Source organism: Vulpes lagopus, chromosome 4 (assembly GCF_018345385.1).
Source record: "Vulpes lagopus strain Blue_001 chromosome 4, ASM1834538v1, whole genome shotgun sequence".
Classification (NCBI taxonomy): domain Eukaryota; kingdom Metazoa; phylum Chordata; class Mammalia; order Carnivora; family Canidae; genus Vulpes; species Vulpes lagopus.
In genome coordinates this window covers 73,969,669-73,991,760 of record NC_054827.1, presented here as the reverse complement: position 1 = coordinate 73,991,760, position 22,092 = coordinate 73,969,669, and the positions used below count along the sequence as shown (strand labels likewise).

Sequence of the window (22,092 nt, the reverse complement as noted above, 5' to 3'; positions counted from 1 at the left end):
GTCCACTCTCACCACTGCTGTTCAACATAGTTCTGGAAGTCCTCGCCTCAGCAATCAGACAACAAAAAGACATTAAAGGCATTCAAATTGGCAAAGAAGAAGTCAAACTCTCCCTCTTCGCCGATGACATGATACTCTACATAGAAAACCCAAATGCCTCCACCCCAAGATTGCTAGAACTCATACAGCAATTTGGTAGCGTGGCAGGATACAAAATCAATGCCCATAAATCAATGGCATTTCTATACACTAACAATGAGACTGAAGAAAGAGAAATTAAGGAGTCAATCCCATTTACAATTGCACCCAAAAGCATAAGATACCTAGGAATAAACCTAACCAAAGAGGTAAAAGATCTATACCCTAAAAACTATAGAACACTTCTGAAAGAAATTGAGGAAGACACAAAGAGATGGAAAAATATTCCATGCTCATGGATTGGCAGAATTAATATTGTAAAAAATGTCAATGTTACCCAGGGCAATTTATACATTTAATGCAATCCCTATCAAAATACCATGGACTTTCTTCAGAGAGTTAGAACAAATTATTTTAAGATTTGTGTGGAATCAGAAAAGACCCCGAATAGCCAGGGGAATTTTAAAAAAGAAAACCATAGCTGGGGGCATCACAATGCCAGATTTCAGGTTGTGCTACAAAGCTGTGGTCAAGACAGTGTGGTACTGGCACAAAAACAGACACATAGATCAATGGAACAGAATAGAGAACCCAGAAGTGGACCCTGAAATGTACGGTCATCTAATATTCGATAAAGGAGGAAAGACTATCCATTGGAAGAAAGACAGTCTCTTCAATAAATGGTGCTGGGAAAATTGGACATCCACATGCAGAAGAATGAAACTGGACCACTCTCTTTCACCATACACAAAGATAAACTCAAAATGGATGAGAGATCTAAATGTGAGACAAGAGTCCATCAAAATCCTAGAGGAGAACACAGGCAACACCCTTTTTGAACTCGGCCACAGTAACTTCTTGCAAGATACATCCACAAAGGCAAAAGAAACAAAAGCAAAAATGAACTATTGGGACTTCATCAAGATAAGAAGCTTTTGCACAGCAAAGGATACAGTCAACAAAACTCAAAGACAACCTACAGAATGGGAGAAGATATTTGCAAATGACATATCAGATAAAGGGCTAGTTTCCAAAATCTATAAAGAACTTATTAAACTCAACACCAAAGAAACAAACAATCCAATCATGAAATGGGCAAAAGACATGAAGAGAAATCTCACAGAGGAAGACATGGACATGGCCAACAAGCACATGAGAAAATGCTCTGCATCACTTGCCATCAGGGAAATACAAATCAAAACCACAATGAGATACCACCTCACACCAGTGAGAATGGGGAAAATTAACAAGGCAGGAAACAACAAATGTTGGAGAGGATGCGGAGAAAAGGGAACCCTCTTACACTGTTGGTGGGAATGTGAACTGGTGCAGCCACTCTGGAAAACTGTGTGGAGGTTCCTCAAAGGGTTAAAAATAGACCTGCCCTACGACCCAGCAATTGCACTGTTGGGGATTTACCCCAAAGATTCAGATGCAATGAAACGTCGGGACACCTGCACCCCGATGTTTCTATCAGCAATGGCCACAATAGCCAAACTGTGGAAGGAGCCTCGGTGTCCATCGAAAGATGAATGGATAAAGAAGATGTGGTTTATGTATACAATGGAATATTACTCAGCAATTAGAAACGACAAATACCCACCATTTGCTTCCACGTGGATGGAACTGGAGGGTATTATGCTGAGTGAAATAAGTCAATCGGAGAAGGACAAACAGTGTATGTTCTCATTCATTTGGGGAATATGAATAATAGTGAAAGGGAATATAAAGGAAGGGAAAAGAAATGTTGGGAAATATCAGGAAGGGAGACAGAACATAAAGACTCCTAACTCGGGGAAACGAACTAGGGGTGGTGGAAGGGGAGGAGGGCGGGTGTTGGAGGGGAATGGGTGACGGGCACTGAGGTGGACACTTGACGGGATGAGCACTGGGTGTTTTTCTGTATGTTAGTAAATTGAACACCAATAAAAATTAATTAAAAAAATAAAATAAAAAAAAATAAAATATATCCCGGAGATCACCCATATTAGTACATGGAAAGCTTTCTCATTCTTTTTTACAACTGCATACTTTTCCTGTCTATATAATAGCTCATTTTACCAATGTCTCACAGATGGATATTTGGGCTATTTTCAATATTTTTCTCTTTCAAATCAATGCTGCAATGTGTAACCTTGCACTTATGTTTGTGTGTGTGTATGTGTATATAGGTGTGTTTGTAGGATCAACACCCAGATGTGTGATTGCTGGGTCAAAGTACATGTTTATTATTTTGAATGATTTGCACTCTGTGGGGCTTTGACCATATTGCACAGCTCCTGGCAATACGAAAAATGTCCTATATATCCCCATTGCCTCACCAACAGTGTTGACTTTTGAATTTTGTCATTCTTATAGGAAAAAACTATAATCTCTAGGTTTCACTTAGTCTTTCTTAATGTGAGTGAGGTTCATACCTTCAAGAGCTATTTATATTTCTTTTTAACAAGCTATCTGTTCATCTTTTTTATGCATTTCCATATTGTTTTTCTATTTTTCTTTTTTGTCTCAATTTCTAGGAGCTCTTTATATGTTATGGAGATGAGCCTTTCACTATGATAGAGCTGCAAATACATATTCCCAGTTTGTCATCTGTCTTTTGACTTTTGGCATGCTTATATTCTCTCTTTGTAGCTAACTTTATCAGTTTTTTCTTTTGAGGCTTCTTTTAAGTCATACTTAGAAAGAAATTCCACATACAGAGGCCTAAAAGAATTGTTCCTGTTTTCTTCTAGCACTTTCATAGCTTTACCGTTTATATTTAAATTCTTGATCCATTTGGAGTTTTTCCGAATAATATGCCTTGTTATTTTAATCACTGAGGCCTTATAGTATTTTAATTTAAAAAAATATTTATTTTAGAGTGAGAGAGAGAGAGAGCATGCATGAGTGGGGGGAAGGGCAGAGAATCTGGAGCAGATGCCCTGCTGAGCATGCAGTCCAAAAGCAGAACTACTTCTCACCACCCATGAGATCATGACCTGAGCAGAAACCAAGAGACGGATTCTTAACTGAATGAGCAACCCAGGCACCCCAGTACTTTTAATACCTGGTACAGCGAGTCCCTTTTGTTGCTTTCTTTTCTCCCTGTTCTTGGTGATAATTGCTAGTTTTTGCATTTGATTTTAAAATCAGTCTGTCTAGTCCCAGCAAACAAATCAACAAACTCAATTTTAATTTGTATTGAAATCATCTTAAGTTTATAAATTTAGAATTGACAGAGTGATAATGCTGAGTCCAAGAACATAGCATGCTTCCTATTTGTGCAGGTTTGCTCTTATTTCGATCAGGAGTAGTTTCAAATTTTCCTCATGTATGCATCATCTTCAGTGTATTTTGGGATTTTGTTATCTTTTTTCTTTTTAGTTTATCATAATGTTTCATTATGTCTTCTCACGAATTGTTAGTTGCATATAATGAACGCCATATTAGTTTTATGGTTTACTAATTTAGCAAATTCTCCTCTTGATTATAGACATTTTTCAGCTTGTTTTTGTTGTTGTTTTCTAAGCACATAATCACATGATTTTTAAATAATAATTTTACTCCTCTTTTCCCATTTCCACATCCATAATTTCTCTCCCTGTCCTAATTGCTTTAATAACTCCACTATGTAATTAAATAAATAGTAGCATAAGGATGGTGGTCATTCTGATCTTGTTCCTGGCATTAACAGAAATGCCCAGTGCTAACAATGAGACTGAAGAAAGAGAAATTAAGGAGTCAATCCCATTTACAATTGCACGCAAAAAGCGTAAGATACCTAGGAATAAACCTAACCAAAGAGGTAAAGGATCTATATCCTAAAAACTATAGAACACTTCTGAAACAAATTGAGGAAGACACAAAGAGATGGAAAAATATTCCATGCTCATGGATTGGCAAAATATTGGGAAAATGTCAATGTTACCCAGGGCAATTTACATATTTAATGCAATCCCTATCAAAATACCATGGACTTTCTTCAGAGAGTTGGAATAAATCATCTTAAGATTTGTGTGGAATGAGAAAAGACCCTGAATAGCCAGGGAATATTAAAAAAGAAAACCATAGCTGGGGGCATCACAATGCCAGATTTCAGGTTGTACTACAAAGCTGTGGTCATCAAGTTTTTGTTTTTAATCAAGAGTAATTATGGGGATCCCTGGGTGGTGCAGCGGTTTGGCGCCTGCCTTTGGCCCAGGGCGCGATCCTGGAGACCCGGGATCGAATCCCACGTCAGGCTCCCGGTGCATGGAGCCTGCTTCTCCCTCTGCCTGTGTCTCTGCCTCTCTCTCTCTCTCTCTCTCTGTGACTATCATAAATAAATAAAAATTAAAAAAAAAAAGTAATTATGAATTTTGTCAAATGCCTTTTCAGCATTTGTTGAGATAATCAGGGGAGTTTTCTCTTAAATATACCAGCATAATTATTTGTATTACTATATTTCTTATTAATTCTTGTTTAAAAAAATAAATTGCACTTGATTATGATTTTTTTAAGTTGTACTGCTGGATACTGTTTGCTATTTTAAGAAGTTTGCATCCATGTTTATAAACAAGATTAGTCTCTGTGCAAACGTTTTCAAATTTTAGAATCAATGTTTTGCTTACTTCATACAAATAATTTGAAGTTTCCCTTCTTTTTCTATGCTCTGAAACAGTTTAAAGAGCATTGCAATTATTTATACTTTAAAGTTTTGGTAGTTTTGCCTCCAAAGCCATCTGGGCCTATTGATTTATGGGAAGGAGAGACCTTTGATATCTCTGCTCAGCTTTTTCTGGGAAATTGTTCTACTTAAAGGTTCTATCTCTTCAAGGGTCAGCTTTAGTAACTTATTTTTCTTTGGAAAAAAGTTACCTTTTTCATCCAGATTTTGAAATTAAATTTCATAAAATTGTGCAAAATACTTCTAGTTTTGTTTTTATTCCTTCCTCTTTGTATAGTTTTCCCCCCTCACCATTTTATTTGTGTTTTTCCCCCCCTTTGATTACATGGGTAAGTTTTTCCTTAACAATATTGGTTACTCTCCAATGAGCCAGTCGTTTTATGTATTTATAAGTTCTGTTTCTATTTTGTTCTTTCCATATGTTCTTAGCAATTTAAGCTTCTGTATATTTTTTTTTTCTTTTCCTGTGGTTTGTTTTGCTTCACTTTCTTACTTTTTGAACTCCATATTTGTAATCTTCCTTTGTTTTACTGGTATAAGCATTTTTTACTATGAATTTTCCCTGAGCATTCATTTACTTTCCCTTATCTCCTAGGGTTGATATAATGTTCTCATTATTATTTCCTAGAAATTCTCCAATTGTATATTGTATTTTTCTTTGCCTGAACATCTTAAGAGGGATTGTTGTTTTTTCTGAGTTAAGGACTTTTTGTTGTCCTGGTATTCATTTTTAGTTTTATATCATAATTGAAATTTTTGTTACATATACCAGTTTTTGGAATATTTTAAGGGGTTTTTTGGTGGCTGTATGGTAAATTTTTACATATGTTCTAAAAGAATATATTCTGTATTTTGGCGGCACAACGTTTAGTCAATACCTAAAAAATTGCTTATTGATTGGGTCTTTTGTATCCTTATTTATTCTTTGGTCTATTTTGTCTTGGATTGAGAGAGGTGAATTAAGATCAATAATTATTTGGCTTTCAGATTTGTGAATGTTTTATTTTTGAATTATTTTATTTGTGAATTATTAATTTGTGAATTATTCCGCTTTCAGATTTGTGAATGTTTTCACTATTATTTGGCTCATACTTATGACTACTCTATCTTTTTATTCCTAATTTTAATATCTATACATTTTATGTTTAGACTGAGAAAAACTTTATTACCTTCTCAAAGAAATTACCTCTTGGCTTTACATATCAATCCTATAATTTTTTCTTGTTTTTCTTGCTTATTAATTTTTAATATTTATGTATTAGTTTCGTATTGCTGCCATAACAAATTACTACCCACTTAGTGGTTTATAGCAACATAAGTATATCATCTAATAAGTTTCCACAGGTCAAAGCTAGAGCAGATCACCTACTTAAAGTCTCACAAGACAGAAATCGAGGTATCAGTAGGGCTGTGTTCCTTTGAGGCAGCTCTGGGAATTAGTCCTCCACCAGACTCATTCAAGTTTTTGGTCAAATTCAGTTTCTTGCAGTTGTGTGACTGTGGTTCTTGCTGGCTGTCAGTTTGAGACTGATGGTCCCCCAGCTGCCAGCTTTCTTTCTCATGTTTTCCATGTGGCTTCTCTCCAGTAACAGGCTAAGTCCATATTATGCTTCAAATCTCTCTGACTCTAGGTGGGAGAGAGTGCTTGGCTTTTAGAGGCTCATGTGATTGAATTGGGCCCAATTGCAAAAACAGGATTTATCTCCCTGTTTCAAGGTCTGTAACCTTAATTAGAGCTGCAAATCCCTTTGGCCCTCTAACATATCATATCCACAGGTCCCAGGGATTAGAGCAATCCACTTCTTTCTTAAAGGAGCAATTCCATTTATCACAATTTGTCAATTTCTTCATTCTGCTTTCCCCTGGTTAGGTTTGTTATTCTTTTTAACCTTGTGAAATGAATGGTTTGCATAGCTTTATTCTGTCTTATATAATTATAGAAACATTTAATGCCACAAATTTACCTCTGATTATGGATATGGCTGTGTCCTATTGATATACAATGTTCTTACTATCCTTTCCTAAGTAAATTGTAATTGCAGAGTTGAGTCATTCTTTGACACTTGTATTAATCCTTTGAGAAGCAAATTCCATAAAGGAATTGATGTGCAGGAGATTAACTGGGTGTGTGCGGGCAGGGGTGGGGGGGGGGATGCGGGAGGGCTGCCTGGATGGCTCAGTGGGTTAAGTGTCCAACTCTGGATTTTGGCTCAGGTCATGATTTCATGGGTCATGGGATCAAGCACCACAGAGGTCTCTGTACTCAGTGGGGAGTCTGCTTGAAGATTCTTTCTCTCTCTGCCCCTCCTCCCACTCTTTCTCTCTCTCTCTAAAGTAAATTATTTTTTTTAAGGAAGAAATTAATTGAGGGAAAAAAATGTGAAGGAAAATGGGGAGGTTCTTGGAGAAAGCCTTCAGATTATAAAATAGGCCTGACTCCTGTGGAGAGACAGAAGAGTAAAGTCTGAGCCAGCCATTCTATCAGTTTCACCAAATTTTTTGAACCAAAGTCACTCATCAAATAAATACTATTCAGATGCTGGCTGGGAGCAACTAATGGGAACATGGTACCCACACATGGTGATACATCTTAAACACAGTGGTAAGGGCTCTTCGCCAATGATGTTCCTCTAAGTAGGAGACCTGAGAGGCACATTTCCATGTAAAACACTGGAATTAACAGAATTAAAGGAGGTTACTTTACTCAAATGGTTAGAATTTTTTGTTTCTTTGTACTTTTCCTATTTTTAGTTTTCATTCAGTGTGGTTACAGTCATAATCTGTGCTTTTCCTGCTTTGTGGAATAATCTGAATTTTTGGTTTGTTTTTTAGGGGTGGGGGGCAGGGGCAGAGGAAGAGAAAGAGAGAGGGAGCCCACTGGGCTTGATCTCACAACCCTGAGATCATGACCTGAGCTGAAATCAAGAGTCTGACATTTAACCAACTGAGCCACCCATGTGCCCTTAATCTGAGTTCTTTATAGTCTTATGTCTGCTTGGTTGTTGCAAATGCTCACTAGGCTCTGGGAAAGAATGAGTGTTTCTTGCTGTTTGCAAGTTAGATTGTTTGGTGTATAAACCTACTAAATAAACTATATTTTTTTCATTTCTTCCTATACCTTTGTTTATATTTTACTTATTTGACCTGTTACTTTTTAGTTCAATATATAATGTAAATAAAGGTTCAAAACTCTTTTCACTGTGGATGCTAGACTTCCTCTGTAAAAATGACCATCTTTGTCCCATTTAACATAATTTGTCTCAAATAACATTTTATCTAACAATATTATACTACCAGCTTTCTTTTCCTTTGCTTTTGCCAGGGATATATTTGCCTATTACTTGTTAACAATTCTGAAGTGTAACTCCTCTAAATAGCCTGTTTTAAGTGTGTCTCCTTTAAATAGCCATTCATGAGCTATTGGTTGTCCACCCAACAGGTACCTATTCAAGCCCTTTTGTTATTCATCTCTTTGAGAACTTAGATTTTGTTGACTTCCCTCTGTCCTCCATGTGACTGTTTCAGCAGTTGAATTCTGTTTGGCCAAAACCTGTCATGTAGTTTCATTCCTCTGGACAGTGATTAGTTTAGGCATGATTATATGCTGCAATTCTGTTTTATTTTCCAATTCAATCCTTTTACCTAAAGGAACTTCCTCAATGTTTCTGGCTTTGTGGAAGGCACTCCTAACTTCCAGAAATGGAACTTGTTTTCTCCTATTTTTATATGCCCTAAAGTCATTTAGCTTGGAATTCACTTGTGCTCATGTCCGACTCTTCTCTGGAAATTCCTGAGGCCTAATCTTAAGCCACTCATGTGTTTTCCTCAGAGCCTAATTAATTGTGGTTTAAACATTTTTTTAAATTAAAGATTCAGGAGAGACATAGAGAGAAAGGGAGGCAGAGACACAGGCAGAGGGAGAAGCAAGCTCCATACAAGGAGCCCGATGTGGGACTCGATCCCGGGACTCCAGGATCACACCCTGGGCCGAAGGCAGGCGCTCAACCACTGAGCCCCCCAGGGATCCCCCTAAACATTTACTCAATAAACATTTGGTGAATGTTTACCATTGGCCATCCAATGTGCATTAAGCCTATAATGGTAATAGAGGATATATGGTGGTATACCGTATTGGGGGAAAAAATGAAGAAATAATTAAAATTAACAAATTTAGTAAACTAGTATCAATATTATGTTTTTGTTATATCACTAGGTAGCCTATTATCAAAAAGAATATTATAGACAAATAGACAACAGAATGGAACTTCCCTATAATTCTTTCTCTGAAGATTGTTCTGTAACTATTGAATGATTCCTTTAGGAAAAATCATTTTCAAATGCAAATGTGCTTTAGGCTCAAGTTTGTTTCTTGGCTCTTTTAGGAATAGTGTATAATTAATGTAAGTGCTAGTGATTTTCTTCACACACACACAAAAGCTCCCTTTTTACTTTCATTAGGTAATGCAGCTCTTAGGAAAGATTGAGGCTTCCAGTTCTGAGCAAATCTCAAATTTAAAGATGGTCCAGGGAGATTATCGCCATGAAATGAACCTTTTGGAGTTCAAGTAAGTGAATGGAAGCTTTTTAATTCTGTTAAGTACATTCCAAAAGGTTTTGCCTAATGAAAGTATTGGCATTAAATGAAAACCCATCCCAGGAATTTGAAACCGGCCAAGACATAAAGCAACAAACTGATGGAGACACTACTCTACCCTAAAGTAACTTATACAATATTCATAATAAAGGAAATATGAGGGGAAGTGGGTGGGGGGATGGGTAAAATAGGTGATGGGGATGGAGGAGGACACTTGTGATGAGCCCCGGGTGATGTATGGAGGTGTTGAATCACCATATTGTACATCTGAAACTACTAAACACTGTATGTTAACTGGAATTTAAATAAAACCTTTAGAAAAGAAATATGAATATTAATTTTGTCACTGTTTATTGCAAGTGAATTGATATACAGCTTGACATTTTCTATAGAGTAATTTTAACTTATCACCAGTTAATATATTAAAATGCCTCAATGTGATACACTCCACTGAATAAACATTGATTCCATAAGACTATCAAATAATTTTCAAGATAACTTTGATTTACAAGTTTTCCTTTTAAAATTTCCTCTAAGAAAAAGAAATTTCCTCTAAGATTCCCTACTTGCTCCTTTACATTCTCCTTTTCTAAAGACTGGTCTGTGTCACATCGTCACTGAGTTTTCTCCTATGCAACAGAGAAAACAGTAAAGGAGACAAGACTCCACAAACATTCAGATTACTAGCCTATTCCCAAATCTTCCTTTCTTGTTTAAATGACCACCATTTCCTAGAGTTCTGGCACAGGCAGAGGAAAATTCTCACTTGGATGATACTACCTTACTGCCCCTTCTCCTCTTGCTCTTTTTCCTCTCTGTCCCACATCACTTGGGCTTAATGACTTGATCAAGTCCAGTATGCTGAATATACTCTGCTTGCTCCATTTCCCCCATATTTACAGTATCTCATTAAATCTAAGTGCCCCCCATTATAAGACATACCTTTTTTTCTTTACCTCTAAAACATGATGCTAACAATTAAACCATAGCATACTGTCATTTTCAAGACATCTGATTACGGAGATCTTAAATTGAAAAATAGGTGTGTCCTAGAAATTGGTGAAAAACTGTAGTCATCCCTAAAACTGAAAGAAGTAAATGTCTTGAGTAAAGAGAAAATACCCACCCTAAAAAAAGCATGTCTAGGTGCTTAAATTCCAGCACAGTGAAGATGCTCAGTAAATATCTATGTGGTGCTTGATCTAATCCTGTTAGTTTAGAATTAAATTACATGTCCAAAGGAGAAGTAGAAAAGTAGACCGTTTCTAGAAGTGCACTTTAAGATGGGCACTTGACGGGATGAGCACTGGGTGTTATTCTGTATGTTGACAAATTGAACACCAATAAGAAATAAATTTTTAAAAAAAAAAAAAAAGAACTGATTTTCCTTGGAGAGAAAGAGGATTTGTAATCTGGAATGGAATACTGGCTTAAAGGATTGAAGCATAGTAACAAACAGCCAATTAAGGAAAAGGAAATTTCGAGATCTATGCCTGCCTTATTGATGACGTGGTGTGCTTTTTCCAGTTGGCTTATAGAGGAGTCATCTAAATAGTTAAATATCAATCTGGACACTTTTGTAATAACCTAAACTTATTTTCCCTCACTTGAAATAATAAAGTCTTACATTTTCATTAGTATTACAGTAATTAACGCTGAAATTATAAACCAAAAATTTCCACAGGCAAATACCTATGAGCTCTAAAATTCATTTAAATACACAACTGACTCTTTATTTAAATCCTCATCAATTTTTTTTAATTAAAAAGTAACAAAATTAAACAAAGATGGTAAAAAGGTCTTCATTTCAACTTCCTAATGTAACCCATGGTAACATCAAGGTTATGTCCTTCCCTACTTTCCTCCTTGTTAATATAAACATCTAACAGAAAAAGGATGTTTATATATGTTATATAAGATACATTAGATGTATAGATAGAGCATGGCTTTTAAGAATACATCCTATTCACATTACTCAAAAATTTGCTTTTTTACAATAATCTTAGTTATCTCTTTAGATTGGTGAATACTACTATCCTAACATTATTTTTAATAGTTGCATAATATTTAAACTTACAGATATTCTATAATTAATTCAATACTTCCACCAGCAATATATGAAGACACCTTTCTCTACATTCTTACCAACACTGGATTTTTTAATAAATATTTTCCAATTAAAGGATGAAGATTGCATCTCGTTTTCATTTGCTTTCCCTTCACCAATGAATTTCCTTTTCTGTGAATTGCCCAGTCTTATCATTTGTCAAATTTTGTATCGTGATTTTCATCATTTTCTTATCAATTTGTAGGCTTCTTTCACATTAGGGATATTAACACTTTAAGGTATGTATTGCAAATATATTTTCCTCAAAGAGGATGTAAGGTGAATAGGGCTTTCTTTTTTTCTTTCCCATTCAGAGCATATTTCAAATTAAAGTGCTTTTTTTTTTTTTTAAAGAAACAACTTTCTCTGAATAAAGGAATTAAAATTATTTTAATAACATTCAAAAGTGTGTTTAACTGAACAATTTTACTATTTATAAACTTTAACAATTTCAAGTTTAATGATCAATTAAACATATATCCTATATAGAACTTAAAAGCCCAAAAACTATCTGTGTTTTTTTTTAGTGAATTCCCAGGCTTTTGGCACTGATGACTTGAATTGACAAAGGAGATACACACATTCTTTCTTCTGAACCAGTGCATTTAGCCTCCTTTTTCCAGAAGTGTCTTAGTCAGATGTTCAGCTAAGTAATGTCCTAAGCCAACAACTTAGTGCCTATAGACTAAGAGTCTTAGCCATCATAAAATATGCCTGTTTTTTAGCAAGGGTTTGGCTGGGGAAGTACCTACTAGTCACTCCCTAGATAGTTCTTGCTGCTGACAAAGTTTAATTGACAGTGATTTATAAGAAAAGAAAAATTATTCAATCAACGAAGCAAATGCACAGACTCACATCTCCCCACACAGCTTTGAAAATCTCCCCACAGTATTAAGTTACAAACTATTCAAGTCAAAGATGTGTCTCATCCATCTTTGTGTTCTCAGCACCCAGCACATTCAGACACAAATAGAAGCCAATGAATAAATCAATGAATGAATATTTTGAGAACCAAGAATGTTTAAGTTGTGTTTTGGGATATTCAAAGACAAAATCATAGCCACATATAGTTAGCAGGAAAAATACATAAATAGGTAAAAAGCTAAACATAGGTAAAGTAACAAGACAATGTTAAATGAGGTATATCAGTAGGCATATATAAACATATACTAATTGTTATTGATAAATATATAATCACTGAGTGATCGAGATATTCAGGTGCATTCAGCTCTGCAGGGTGGGCCTTATCCCCATTTTAGTGATGAGGAAGCACAGTCAGGGAAACTAAATAATTTGCCCAAAGTCACAGAGTTAGAAAGTGTCTGACTCCAAGTCTCAGATTATGTTATAGATCTATGACACCTCCATCTAACAATTCTAACCATTGATAAACTAATTGTGCTACAGAAATTCAGGGAATGGACATCACATCTGCTTGAAACTATGAAGGTATGAGGCTCTGAAGGTGTTGGGATTTAAGCTCAAGTACAATATGGAATGATAAGAGGCTTCCTAGCAGAATGGAGTTGGAGTTGCTCTTTATCAGTGTCACTAGAAACCACAAGACATGAAGAACTTAGTTTAAGTATATAGGTATAAATTTAGTAGGAAAAAAAATGTTTCTTGGAATTAATTTCTCTCTTCTAACATGAAACTTAATCTTAGATTCAGTCTCCAAAGACTGACTTTGTTGAAGCCACTATCTGAATTCTTGACAGCCTGTTAAAAGAGTGTCCAAGAATTCAAACTTTTCATACACTCCAGAAAAGTTCAATCACTTATTGAATGCAAGACAATGACTTTAAGACAGAAGTGAACTGGTTAAAAAAAAAAGGGGGGTAGGGGCCAGAATGGGGCTATATCCTCATTCATGTATGTCTACTATAACCACAGTGGTCACTAGGATGATTGTTGCAAGCCCCACACTCTCCCTCACCATTCACACTCACCACAGCCATCTGCTATGTCTATAGGTCTCCATTAAATTTTATTTTACCCTTTGTAATTTTCTTCCTTATTACTGCCCTTGGCATGAATATTAACTTGATCCTATCAATATAAAATTTATACAATTTTTATAAAAACTGTATCTCACATTATCCTAGTAAGGTCTCTGGCTATAATTTAAAAGTATGACTTTTGTGTTTTTTGAAAAGGAAAAAAAAAAAAACCCTATCCATCCATGCATCTACCTCTTTCCCTCCCCCCTCCCTCACTATCCCTATCTACCTACACCTGATAGAAATACTACCATAACCATTGGAATAGAGGATTTGGGAGCTAAAATGTGAATATCATCCAAGATAAATTCCTCTTGTTGAGATTTTTTAACTGTAGATTCTATAATTCATAGAAAATAATTCTTTCCTGGAAAGTCACATCCATTGTGTTAGGGGAAAGCCTAAGGAAAGAAAAAGATTTATATAAACTTTTATTTTAGCTTATCCTTTTTATCTTTCCAGGAAAATGCTTTTTTAAAAATGCTTTTAAAGATTTATATTTATTTATTTATTTTTATTTACTTATTTATTTATGAGAGAGAGAGAGAGGTAGAGACACAGGAGGAGGGAGAACCAGGCTCCATGCTGGGAGCCTGATGTGGGACTCGATCCCAGGTCTCCAGGATCGCGCCCTGGGCCAAAAGCAGGCGCCAAACTGCTGAGCCACCCAGGGATCCCCAAAAAATGCTTTTAAAATATAAAATTCTTTTATATTTTCATAAACTACCCAGAGTCTGACTTTTGGTGGCTACCAGTAAAGTGAGTCTCCAATTGCATGCAAAACCTTGGAGTAAAATGATCATATGTAGTAACTCATTATGACTTTATTTTAATTTCAGAATTCTAATTACTGATATGTGCTTCTAAGATATTACTTGGGCACATTTAATGGTTCCCTGGTGTTCAGAGGAATGTTAATATTGTATCAGTAATGAGAGTAAATGCTCTTATCCACACACACAGTAAAGGTGAACACTGAAGGCTGGATTCCCAACTGCAAAGCTAGCTCTTGATTGTCTGGGGATTTACTGTCCCTCTTAACCATCACTGTTAATTAATATATTTCCACCAGAGATAGGAAAGGGAAAATGAACACTGAAGATCAGATTTCTAAATAGCTCGGCAAGTGTATGATTTGTTATTTGTGAACAGCCCTAGCAAAAGGTATTGAATGAGTAAGAATGAATCATTTATCCATTTATTCAACTATTCATAGTGCACTTTCTTTATTCCAGCCATTATTTACCACTGTGAGCCAAGCAAAATACTTTGGTGGAGCTTAGGTTCTAGTGCAGCAGACAGCACCCCGATTATATATATATCACATGGTGATAACCATTTTGGAGAAAAATAAAGTAAAGGAATAGGGAGAGTGTGATGGGGAAAATAAAACCTTTTGGTTTTTTAAGAGTGGTTTTTAAAAAAAGTCCTCTGTTAAGGTGGTTAAGTGGTGCTTGAATAGAAATCTGAATGAAATGAGGGCAGGGGCCGTTGTGTATCCTAAGGAAGAGTGTTCCAGACATAAGAAACATTTGGCTAAAATGAGGCTGTCCATGTATCAGTTGGGAATGTATTTGTCTGAGATTCATCAGCTGTTAGCTAGAGCACAGGTGTCTGGAAATTGTGGTTATATTAAGAACAGGCAGAGTGGCCAAAGGTAGGCTCTTAATGAAGAGTTAAAGTACTCACCTGAATCAAGGTATGCTTTCTATGTGAAAAATCTCTCTCCATATTAAAAAAACGTGATAAGTCACAGAGATGAAGATCAAAATTCAGCTATTATTCTACAACTAATATAACTACTGGAAAATTAACTTTTCCCATTCCTTGATTTCACCATCTAAATCCTGGTTTCTCAACATGGGCATTATTGGCATTTGGGCTAGATAATTCTTACTTATAAGGCTGTCCTGTGGATGGACATCCTATAGGATGTTTAGCAGTATTTCTGGCCTCTACCTTCTACCTGTCACCAACACCTCCAATGTGTGACAACCAAAAATGTCTCTATATTGTTTAATGTCCATTGGTCTAAATAAAAATGGAAATGGCCTCATATAACCTGTCTTTTCCAAATATTAGTTCGAATACTTTTTCAGGGAAGCTAAAGAGGCATATACATACAATATATGTCCAGCATGTCTTAAGCAGTTTCCAATGATAAATAGCACAAATGAAATTATCTGCATATAATTTGACCTGAAAACATTACAGCGATGACTATGTCAAGCCACCCACTTTTTATAAGGTAATCTGAGTATTTTCAATAACAAACAACATGCGTTGCACCTGCCTAGTACACCGCCTCTTCTAAAAGGGAATTTGAAATTGACATCTTACTACAAGCAAGTCACGTGCAGAAAACGTACAGAGACCACTCAGCAGCCGCCCTCACCCCACCTCTGCTCAGACCCGTATTTCTCGGGGCTGCTAGCTGCGGATGCTCCTTTCTACTCATACCCTCAGCCACTCTACAGTGACTTTTCAAATTGATGATAATATGATTCCAACCCTTTACTCTTTGTAATAACCTCCACTTCCATTTTCAAAAAACCTTCATTCTCTGTTATTTAATATTCCTGTGGTGCATCGCTTTGATGCCAGAAGTTGCTCCTGGCACCTTAGCCAACTGCAGCCGTTTCTGCCCCCACGTGAGTCACTCAAGAGCTCTTTAAGCCCTCCCTGCACCCCACCCCTCAAAGAATCCACAAACAAACAGAGCCCCACTGGAAGCAATGGCGCCTTGACTGAAGTTTCACCCGAGACAGAAAAGACAACCAAGGACTGTCTCCCATGGACACTCTGCTTTCCTAAAGTCCTGTTGGGCTCTCTTCCAACTCCCTTCCCCACTCCCTATGTGTGACTTTTCTCTGGCCCATCTCCTCCCCCAGCCTGATAGTGACCCTTGGGGTCTTGTGGTCTTGGGATAGTGACCCCAAACTGCCACCCTTCACCAAATCTGCCACTACTAAGAATGATTTGCACACTTTCCACTATTTTTAAACTAAAAAAAATGTCTTATGACATGTGATTATATGCCATTTAAATTTGAGTGTGTATAAAAGATTAGACCACAACCGTGTTCATTATTTGTTTATAAACAAGCCATGTTATTTATATCATACGTAGCTGCTTTCCCACTGCAATGACAGCATTGAGTCATTGTACAACCAAGTGGTTGCAACAGAGGCCATATGGCTCACAAAGCCTGAAATATTTACTATCTGACCCTTTATAGAAAGAGTTTGCTGACCCCCATCACAGATATCCCCATCCCAAGTGAGTTACCAGTGTTTCTTCCACCCACACAAGGCATCCTGGGCCCTAAGAGGAAATATGCATGGATGATACACGTGTTTCTGTGTGTCTGTCATTGTGTATATGTGTATTTTAAAGTTTGAGGAGGGGTGTTATGAGCAGCTGAATTGAATGCAAGCTCAGGGCAGGGACCAGAATGTGCTCCCTCACCCCCACCTCCCATGTCAACTCATAAGAATGTGCTAGGCATCTTGAGCCTTATCATCTGAAAAAAACTGCTGAGTTTTTCAATACTAAATTTTGGTTTTATGTTCAAAATTACCTATTAAAGTTGAAATATTTTTCCCCTTAGATTTAATTCACTTTCAAATAATCTATGTGAGGAAATTGAGAACCATCAAAAATGGACAAAAAACCAGTTCATCAACTATGAAAAAGACCACCTTGGCCACATAAATCAATGTCTGAAGCTCCTCCAGGAGAAACTGGTAAGGAGATCTGTTATTCATGAAGTAAACAGCTGCATAGTCGTCTGGATGTTAGTAGCGGGTAGTGTCAGTAGTAAGTAAAGGTCTGGATGTTAGTAGTGAGTAAAGGTCTTGAAAGTTTCATTCTGACATCACAGTAACTTCACTGTGTCAGTAACTTACCTTTTTTGCACCGGCATAGGAATCCAGAGGCCTGCTTCTTGGTCCTGTGTGCTACTCTCCAGCTCCACGAATCCATCATAGAATAACCAAAAGAGAGGAGGTGTTTGTTTTGTTTTGTTTTTAAATGGATTCCTGGTCCCAACTCAGAGCAGCATCAGACCCCTTGAGGCCTCCCCTGGGGATCTGTGCTTCCAGGCAAGCTCCTTGGGTGATGCTTGGGTGCAATAAAGCCTAAAAACTTTGGCCATAGACAAGTCAGTTTACCTCTCCAAAGATCCATTAGTAGGCCAAAGGTTTCCAAAACTCCTTTTCCAGATCCAACCTTGTAGAGAACCCTTCAGCTTTGAGGCAAGACTACAGGATGGAGGAGGAGTCTGTACACTACAGATGCCCTTCCACTCCAGCCTTCTCTGCTGGCCCAGCTGCTAGCCCCAACAGGAGAGCAGCACAGAGCCATCTGTGTCACCAGTGGCTTCCAGCCTTGCCAAGGATCCAAATAAGATGTTTCTGGAACTTCGGTAGACGGGCTTTGGGCAGCTGACAGAGATAGGGGTACAAGAGATGGAGATAACCATTATACCTTTATCACTGATAAGATTTTTCAAGTCCATGTGGTCAGGTGTGCAGCCAGGAGGGCCTGCTAGTCCTCCTGGATTTAGATAGATTCATCCACCAGTTCTTGGCAACACCAGGTGACCACAGGGTCACCTGCAGGCAGAAACTTCCTACCACAAGTGAGAGGCTGGACTCCATCTCCCTGAGGCAGGCAGGGCCAAAGACAGGAGAACCACAGGGGCTAAGTCAGTCTCACCTGGTTCCTGCTTGCAAACTCCCTGTGGGAGGTAAGAAAGCACAGAGAAGCTAATGAACCTGGACCACATGAGTCCCCACCTTGTTGCAATTAGAATCACTTGGAGAGTTTTTAAACTAGATAATTCCTGAGTTCCATTGTAGACCAATTAAATCACAGTATTAGGAGGATGATGTGATGGTCCAGGTGATACTAATAGGCAACAGGAGTTGAGAATCACTATTCTAGTTGAACTGTGTCCACGTGGAGATATGAAGCTTAAGGGAATATGGACACCCTAACAGGAGCATGTCCAAGGACCTTAGGTCAAGCAGTAACTAAAATGCCTTCCTTGGCCACGCTTTTTTTTTTAAATTTTTTTTAAAAGATCTTATGTATTCACGAGAGACACACACAGAGAGAGGCAGAGACACGGGCAGAGGGAGAAGCAGGCTCCATGCAGGGAGCCAGACATGGGACTCGATCCCAAGACCCCAGGATCACGCCCTGAGCCGAAAGCAGGCAGTAAACCGCCAAGCCACCCAGGCGTTCCCTTCGCCATACTTCTTTAAACACTAGACTATAATTCCAAATCCTCAAGGCATTTCAGCAAGACCACAGCCCTTTCTTTCCCCTATCACATGCAGAATTCTAGAAACTACAAACAAGGCCAAACAGAGATGAACTCTTATCTTTGTGAACACGGTTTTAGATACAAGGGAACTTGGTGGGATTTTTCATGTTTAACATGGAAAAGCAAACTTGTTAAAAACATTCTCTAAGCTGAGAAACAAATCCTCATAAGTTTTGTTTTCTGCAGAGTTTTATCTCGTGATATCTTATTTTATAGGAAAAGTCCGAAAACAAAATGAAAGAAAAACTATCGCAGCTTTCAAGCAAATTAGAGAATTTCATTAACACAGAGAAACAGGAAGCAGAACTAAGCAAAGTAAAGCATATAGAAAATAAACTGTCCAAAAAGATGCTCCAATTGGAAAAGCACATTTGGGGTGAATTAGAGAAAATGCAGAATGAATATCAATCAGGTGAGCAGACACCTTTGATTAAGAACACCAGTCCTTGCTTATCCAATCCCTCAGGGTTGTCTACTTTGAGCTCATGACCATGGATCAGTCTTGTCATTATCGATATCCTTTTGTATTTCATCTGACTTTTCTAAATATCCCACAAAATGTTAGCATACCATTGGAAGGTGAGTAAACAAGTTCACATTCTTCATTTGGACCTGGCAATGTCACAAGCTGACCAACCCTGTGAGATTTTTCTTTTTTTTAACTAAGATCATAGAATCATTGTTATACTTGCAAAGTCTTTGCAATCAAGACTTGACTTGTGGTGTATCATGAAATTAGGACCTGAAATCAAATGTCCCTTATTGAACTGCAGGTAATGAGCCTGGACAGATGTCAGACTGGAGACCTGACCTTTAGAAGTGAGAAAGAGAGATGAATTAACAGAGTCCAGTATAATGACTGCTTTTCTTCTTAAGGAGGCTAATGGCAGCAGTGTCAAGCTGAGCTTACATCAAAGGGGATTAATTTGAAAGGCTCATCTAATTTGTCAAAGGGAAGGACATGAGATAGGTGCTGTGGAGCAACCATCTGCCTCAAGTCACAATCCTGAGGGAATTACCAGGAACCAGAGGTTCCTTTTTAAAGAAAGACTCATTTTCTGTCTTCTAGTTTTAAAAATTGATGTAAATTCTTCCAAATTTTTGTCCTGTACAGAGGTGAGTTGAAGGTGTCTTGGAAAGATATTATGCCCTCATTTTGCCAGATGTTCCTAGCATGTAAGTAAAATTTGCTGCTTGGAAATCTGACCCATACTGCCCCTATCCCCCTATCTCACTGCCAAATCAAAATAATGAATTATCTGGCCAGGAATCATATCCAAAACTTAACTGACCCTTCTTTTAGGGCTCTGCTTTCTACCTTAGGACCAGAGGTATAATTATATTCATTCAGGATGAGCTAAAGAAGAACTTAACAATCTATGTTTCTTCATTTTACTAACCTGGAGTTCTAGCAAAGGAGAATTCTAAATTAATGGTGTGCTCCTTTATGCCTTTAATAAAAATGTATTGGGGAATGACTATGTGAAAGGCCCAATGAATAAGAAATGGACTGTACCCTAATGGACTGTCTGGTAGGTCCTGGTCATGAGCGACTAGACTTGCATAAGAGAGAGACAAAGTGCTAGGGGGTGGCTGCAGGGGGAACAGCTGGTGGCCACTCCAGAGGTCCCTCAACAGGTTAGTTTCTGAGAAGTTTTAAAATCTCACTTGTGTTCTTTATCTTCATTTTGGTAACAAGAACTTTAAAAAAAAATCATCCAAATTTCTTATCAAAATACACAGGGAGAAGAAAATATTTTAATATCTTTCTTGAAATATAGAATTATTTTGTTATGCAATATATTTGGGCAAGGGGCAGAGGAACTGAATTAAATTTTCACAATGAAGCCAGATACAAGCTGAAACACTATCATTAATGCATCTTTATGACATATAAGAAATGGATTATTGTACATTTTTAGACTGGTCTTACTGGAATTTGATATGCTTTTAATTAAATGATGATCAATTATGGCGAGACTGCTGATTAGCAACTTTTGTTTAAAAAAAGAATTCCAAAGCACTGTTTAATTTAAGCATATCTCTTCTCATATTCTCTTCTAGGATTTAAATCAATTCACGACTCTCTCAACTCCCTCCAACAAATACAGAAAACAAAGATGGATTTAGAGAAATATAAAGTACAAAAAGACCTAAAGAAATTACAGCGTAAGATAGTGGAACTCCAAGAAGTATAAAACTTTTCAGTCATCTTTTTCACCAACCAAAATAGTGGTTTGTTGGTAAAAGCTGGGAAGAAGTTACTATCTCTGGGATGTTTACTGCTTCTTATGTCTCTGTATTTCTTACCACATTTTTAAGGCAATGAATGTGCCAGAAAACCCAATAAAGCAAAGGAGTTTATGATGTCTTCATTAATGTATCAATGAAAAAGACATGGCTTTTTATATTTTTAATTGCCTATAAATAAAAAAGAATAGTGTCTATAAAATGTACATAAATAAGCAAAGAGGGTCATAAAAGTAGTGCAGGAACTGTGGCAAACTGGAGACCACTTACCCTGCCTATCAAAGAATAGCCACCACGTAGTTCTAGTTCACTATTAATATGTATATAATCCATTAGTGCCCATGTTTCATTTTTCAAGAGAAACTAGAAATCAAGTTTTATATGAAACCATTTATAAGCATTAGCAACCGGTTCAAAATACTTACTAGATCTGTGGGGCAGATACAATTAGCAGGCTGTCACACTGCAACTTCTGATCCAGCATTTTTTGTCTTCTGATAATCCTAGTATTTATAGCAAGTCTAACTACTGCCTATCAAAGTATTGATTCATTTGTACCCAGTATGTAGCTGAACTATGAGCAAGTAAGAGCTAACCATGCAAAATAAGAGAATGCACCAGTTTCTATGAAAAACATCCAACATAATTCAATCTAGGTGCCAAATTCAAATTAGTTTCCTACAAAATTAAAATATTCCTAACTTTTCTAGATATAAATGTCAGATGGAGAGCCTGGTATTGGGTAGTAAAATCATTAAAAATAAAAATAAGCCATTTGTGCATACACTATCTGCTAGAACAGAGATAATTTTTAATCACAGAGCTTTTTGTAACCTGGCAAGAGGATCCCTATTTCAGACTTAGTCTCTTGCCTTGGTTTAGGGAAAAATGACAACTTCTCCCCTAATAATAAAATACAAACTAATAAAGTACAAACTTACCTTCCAAATAAATTTTTGACCACTGTGCACCCAAATTTTTAGTTATATGAAATCTCTCCATTTGTTCTTATTAATTTACATA

At 37.0% G+C, this 22,092-nt stretch overlaps 1 protein-coding gene across 1 annotated transcript in view; it reads left to right on the top strand.

The window, feature by feature from the left end:
* FAM81B (family with sequence similarity 81 member B) overlaps positions 1-21,017 on the top strand; it is a gene marked incomplete at its 5' end in the record, with an annotated part of 60,803 nt that extends 39,786 nt beyond the window's left edge. The window contains 4 exons of the mRNA XM_041751422.1: positions 9,245-9,351; positions 17,098-17,233; positions 19,036-19,231; positions 20,884-21,017. Coding sequence (XP_041607356.1) covers positions 9,245-9,351; positions 17,098-17,233; positions 19,036-19,231; positions 20,884-21,017 — 573 coding nt within the window. The remainder of the gene's footprint in view (positions 1-9,244; positions 9,352-17,097; positions 17,234-19,035; positions 19,232-20,883) is intronic.
* Positions 21,018-22,092: the final 1,075 nt, after the last annotated feature.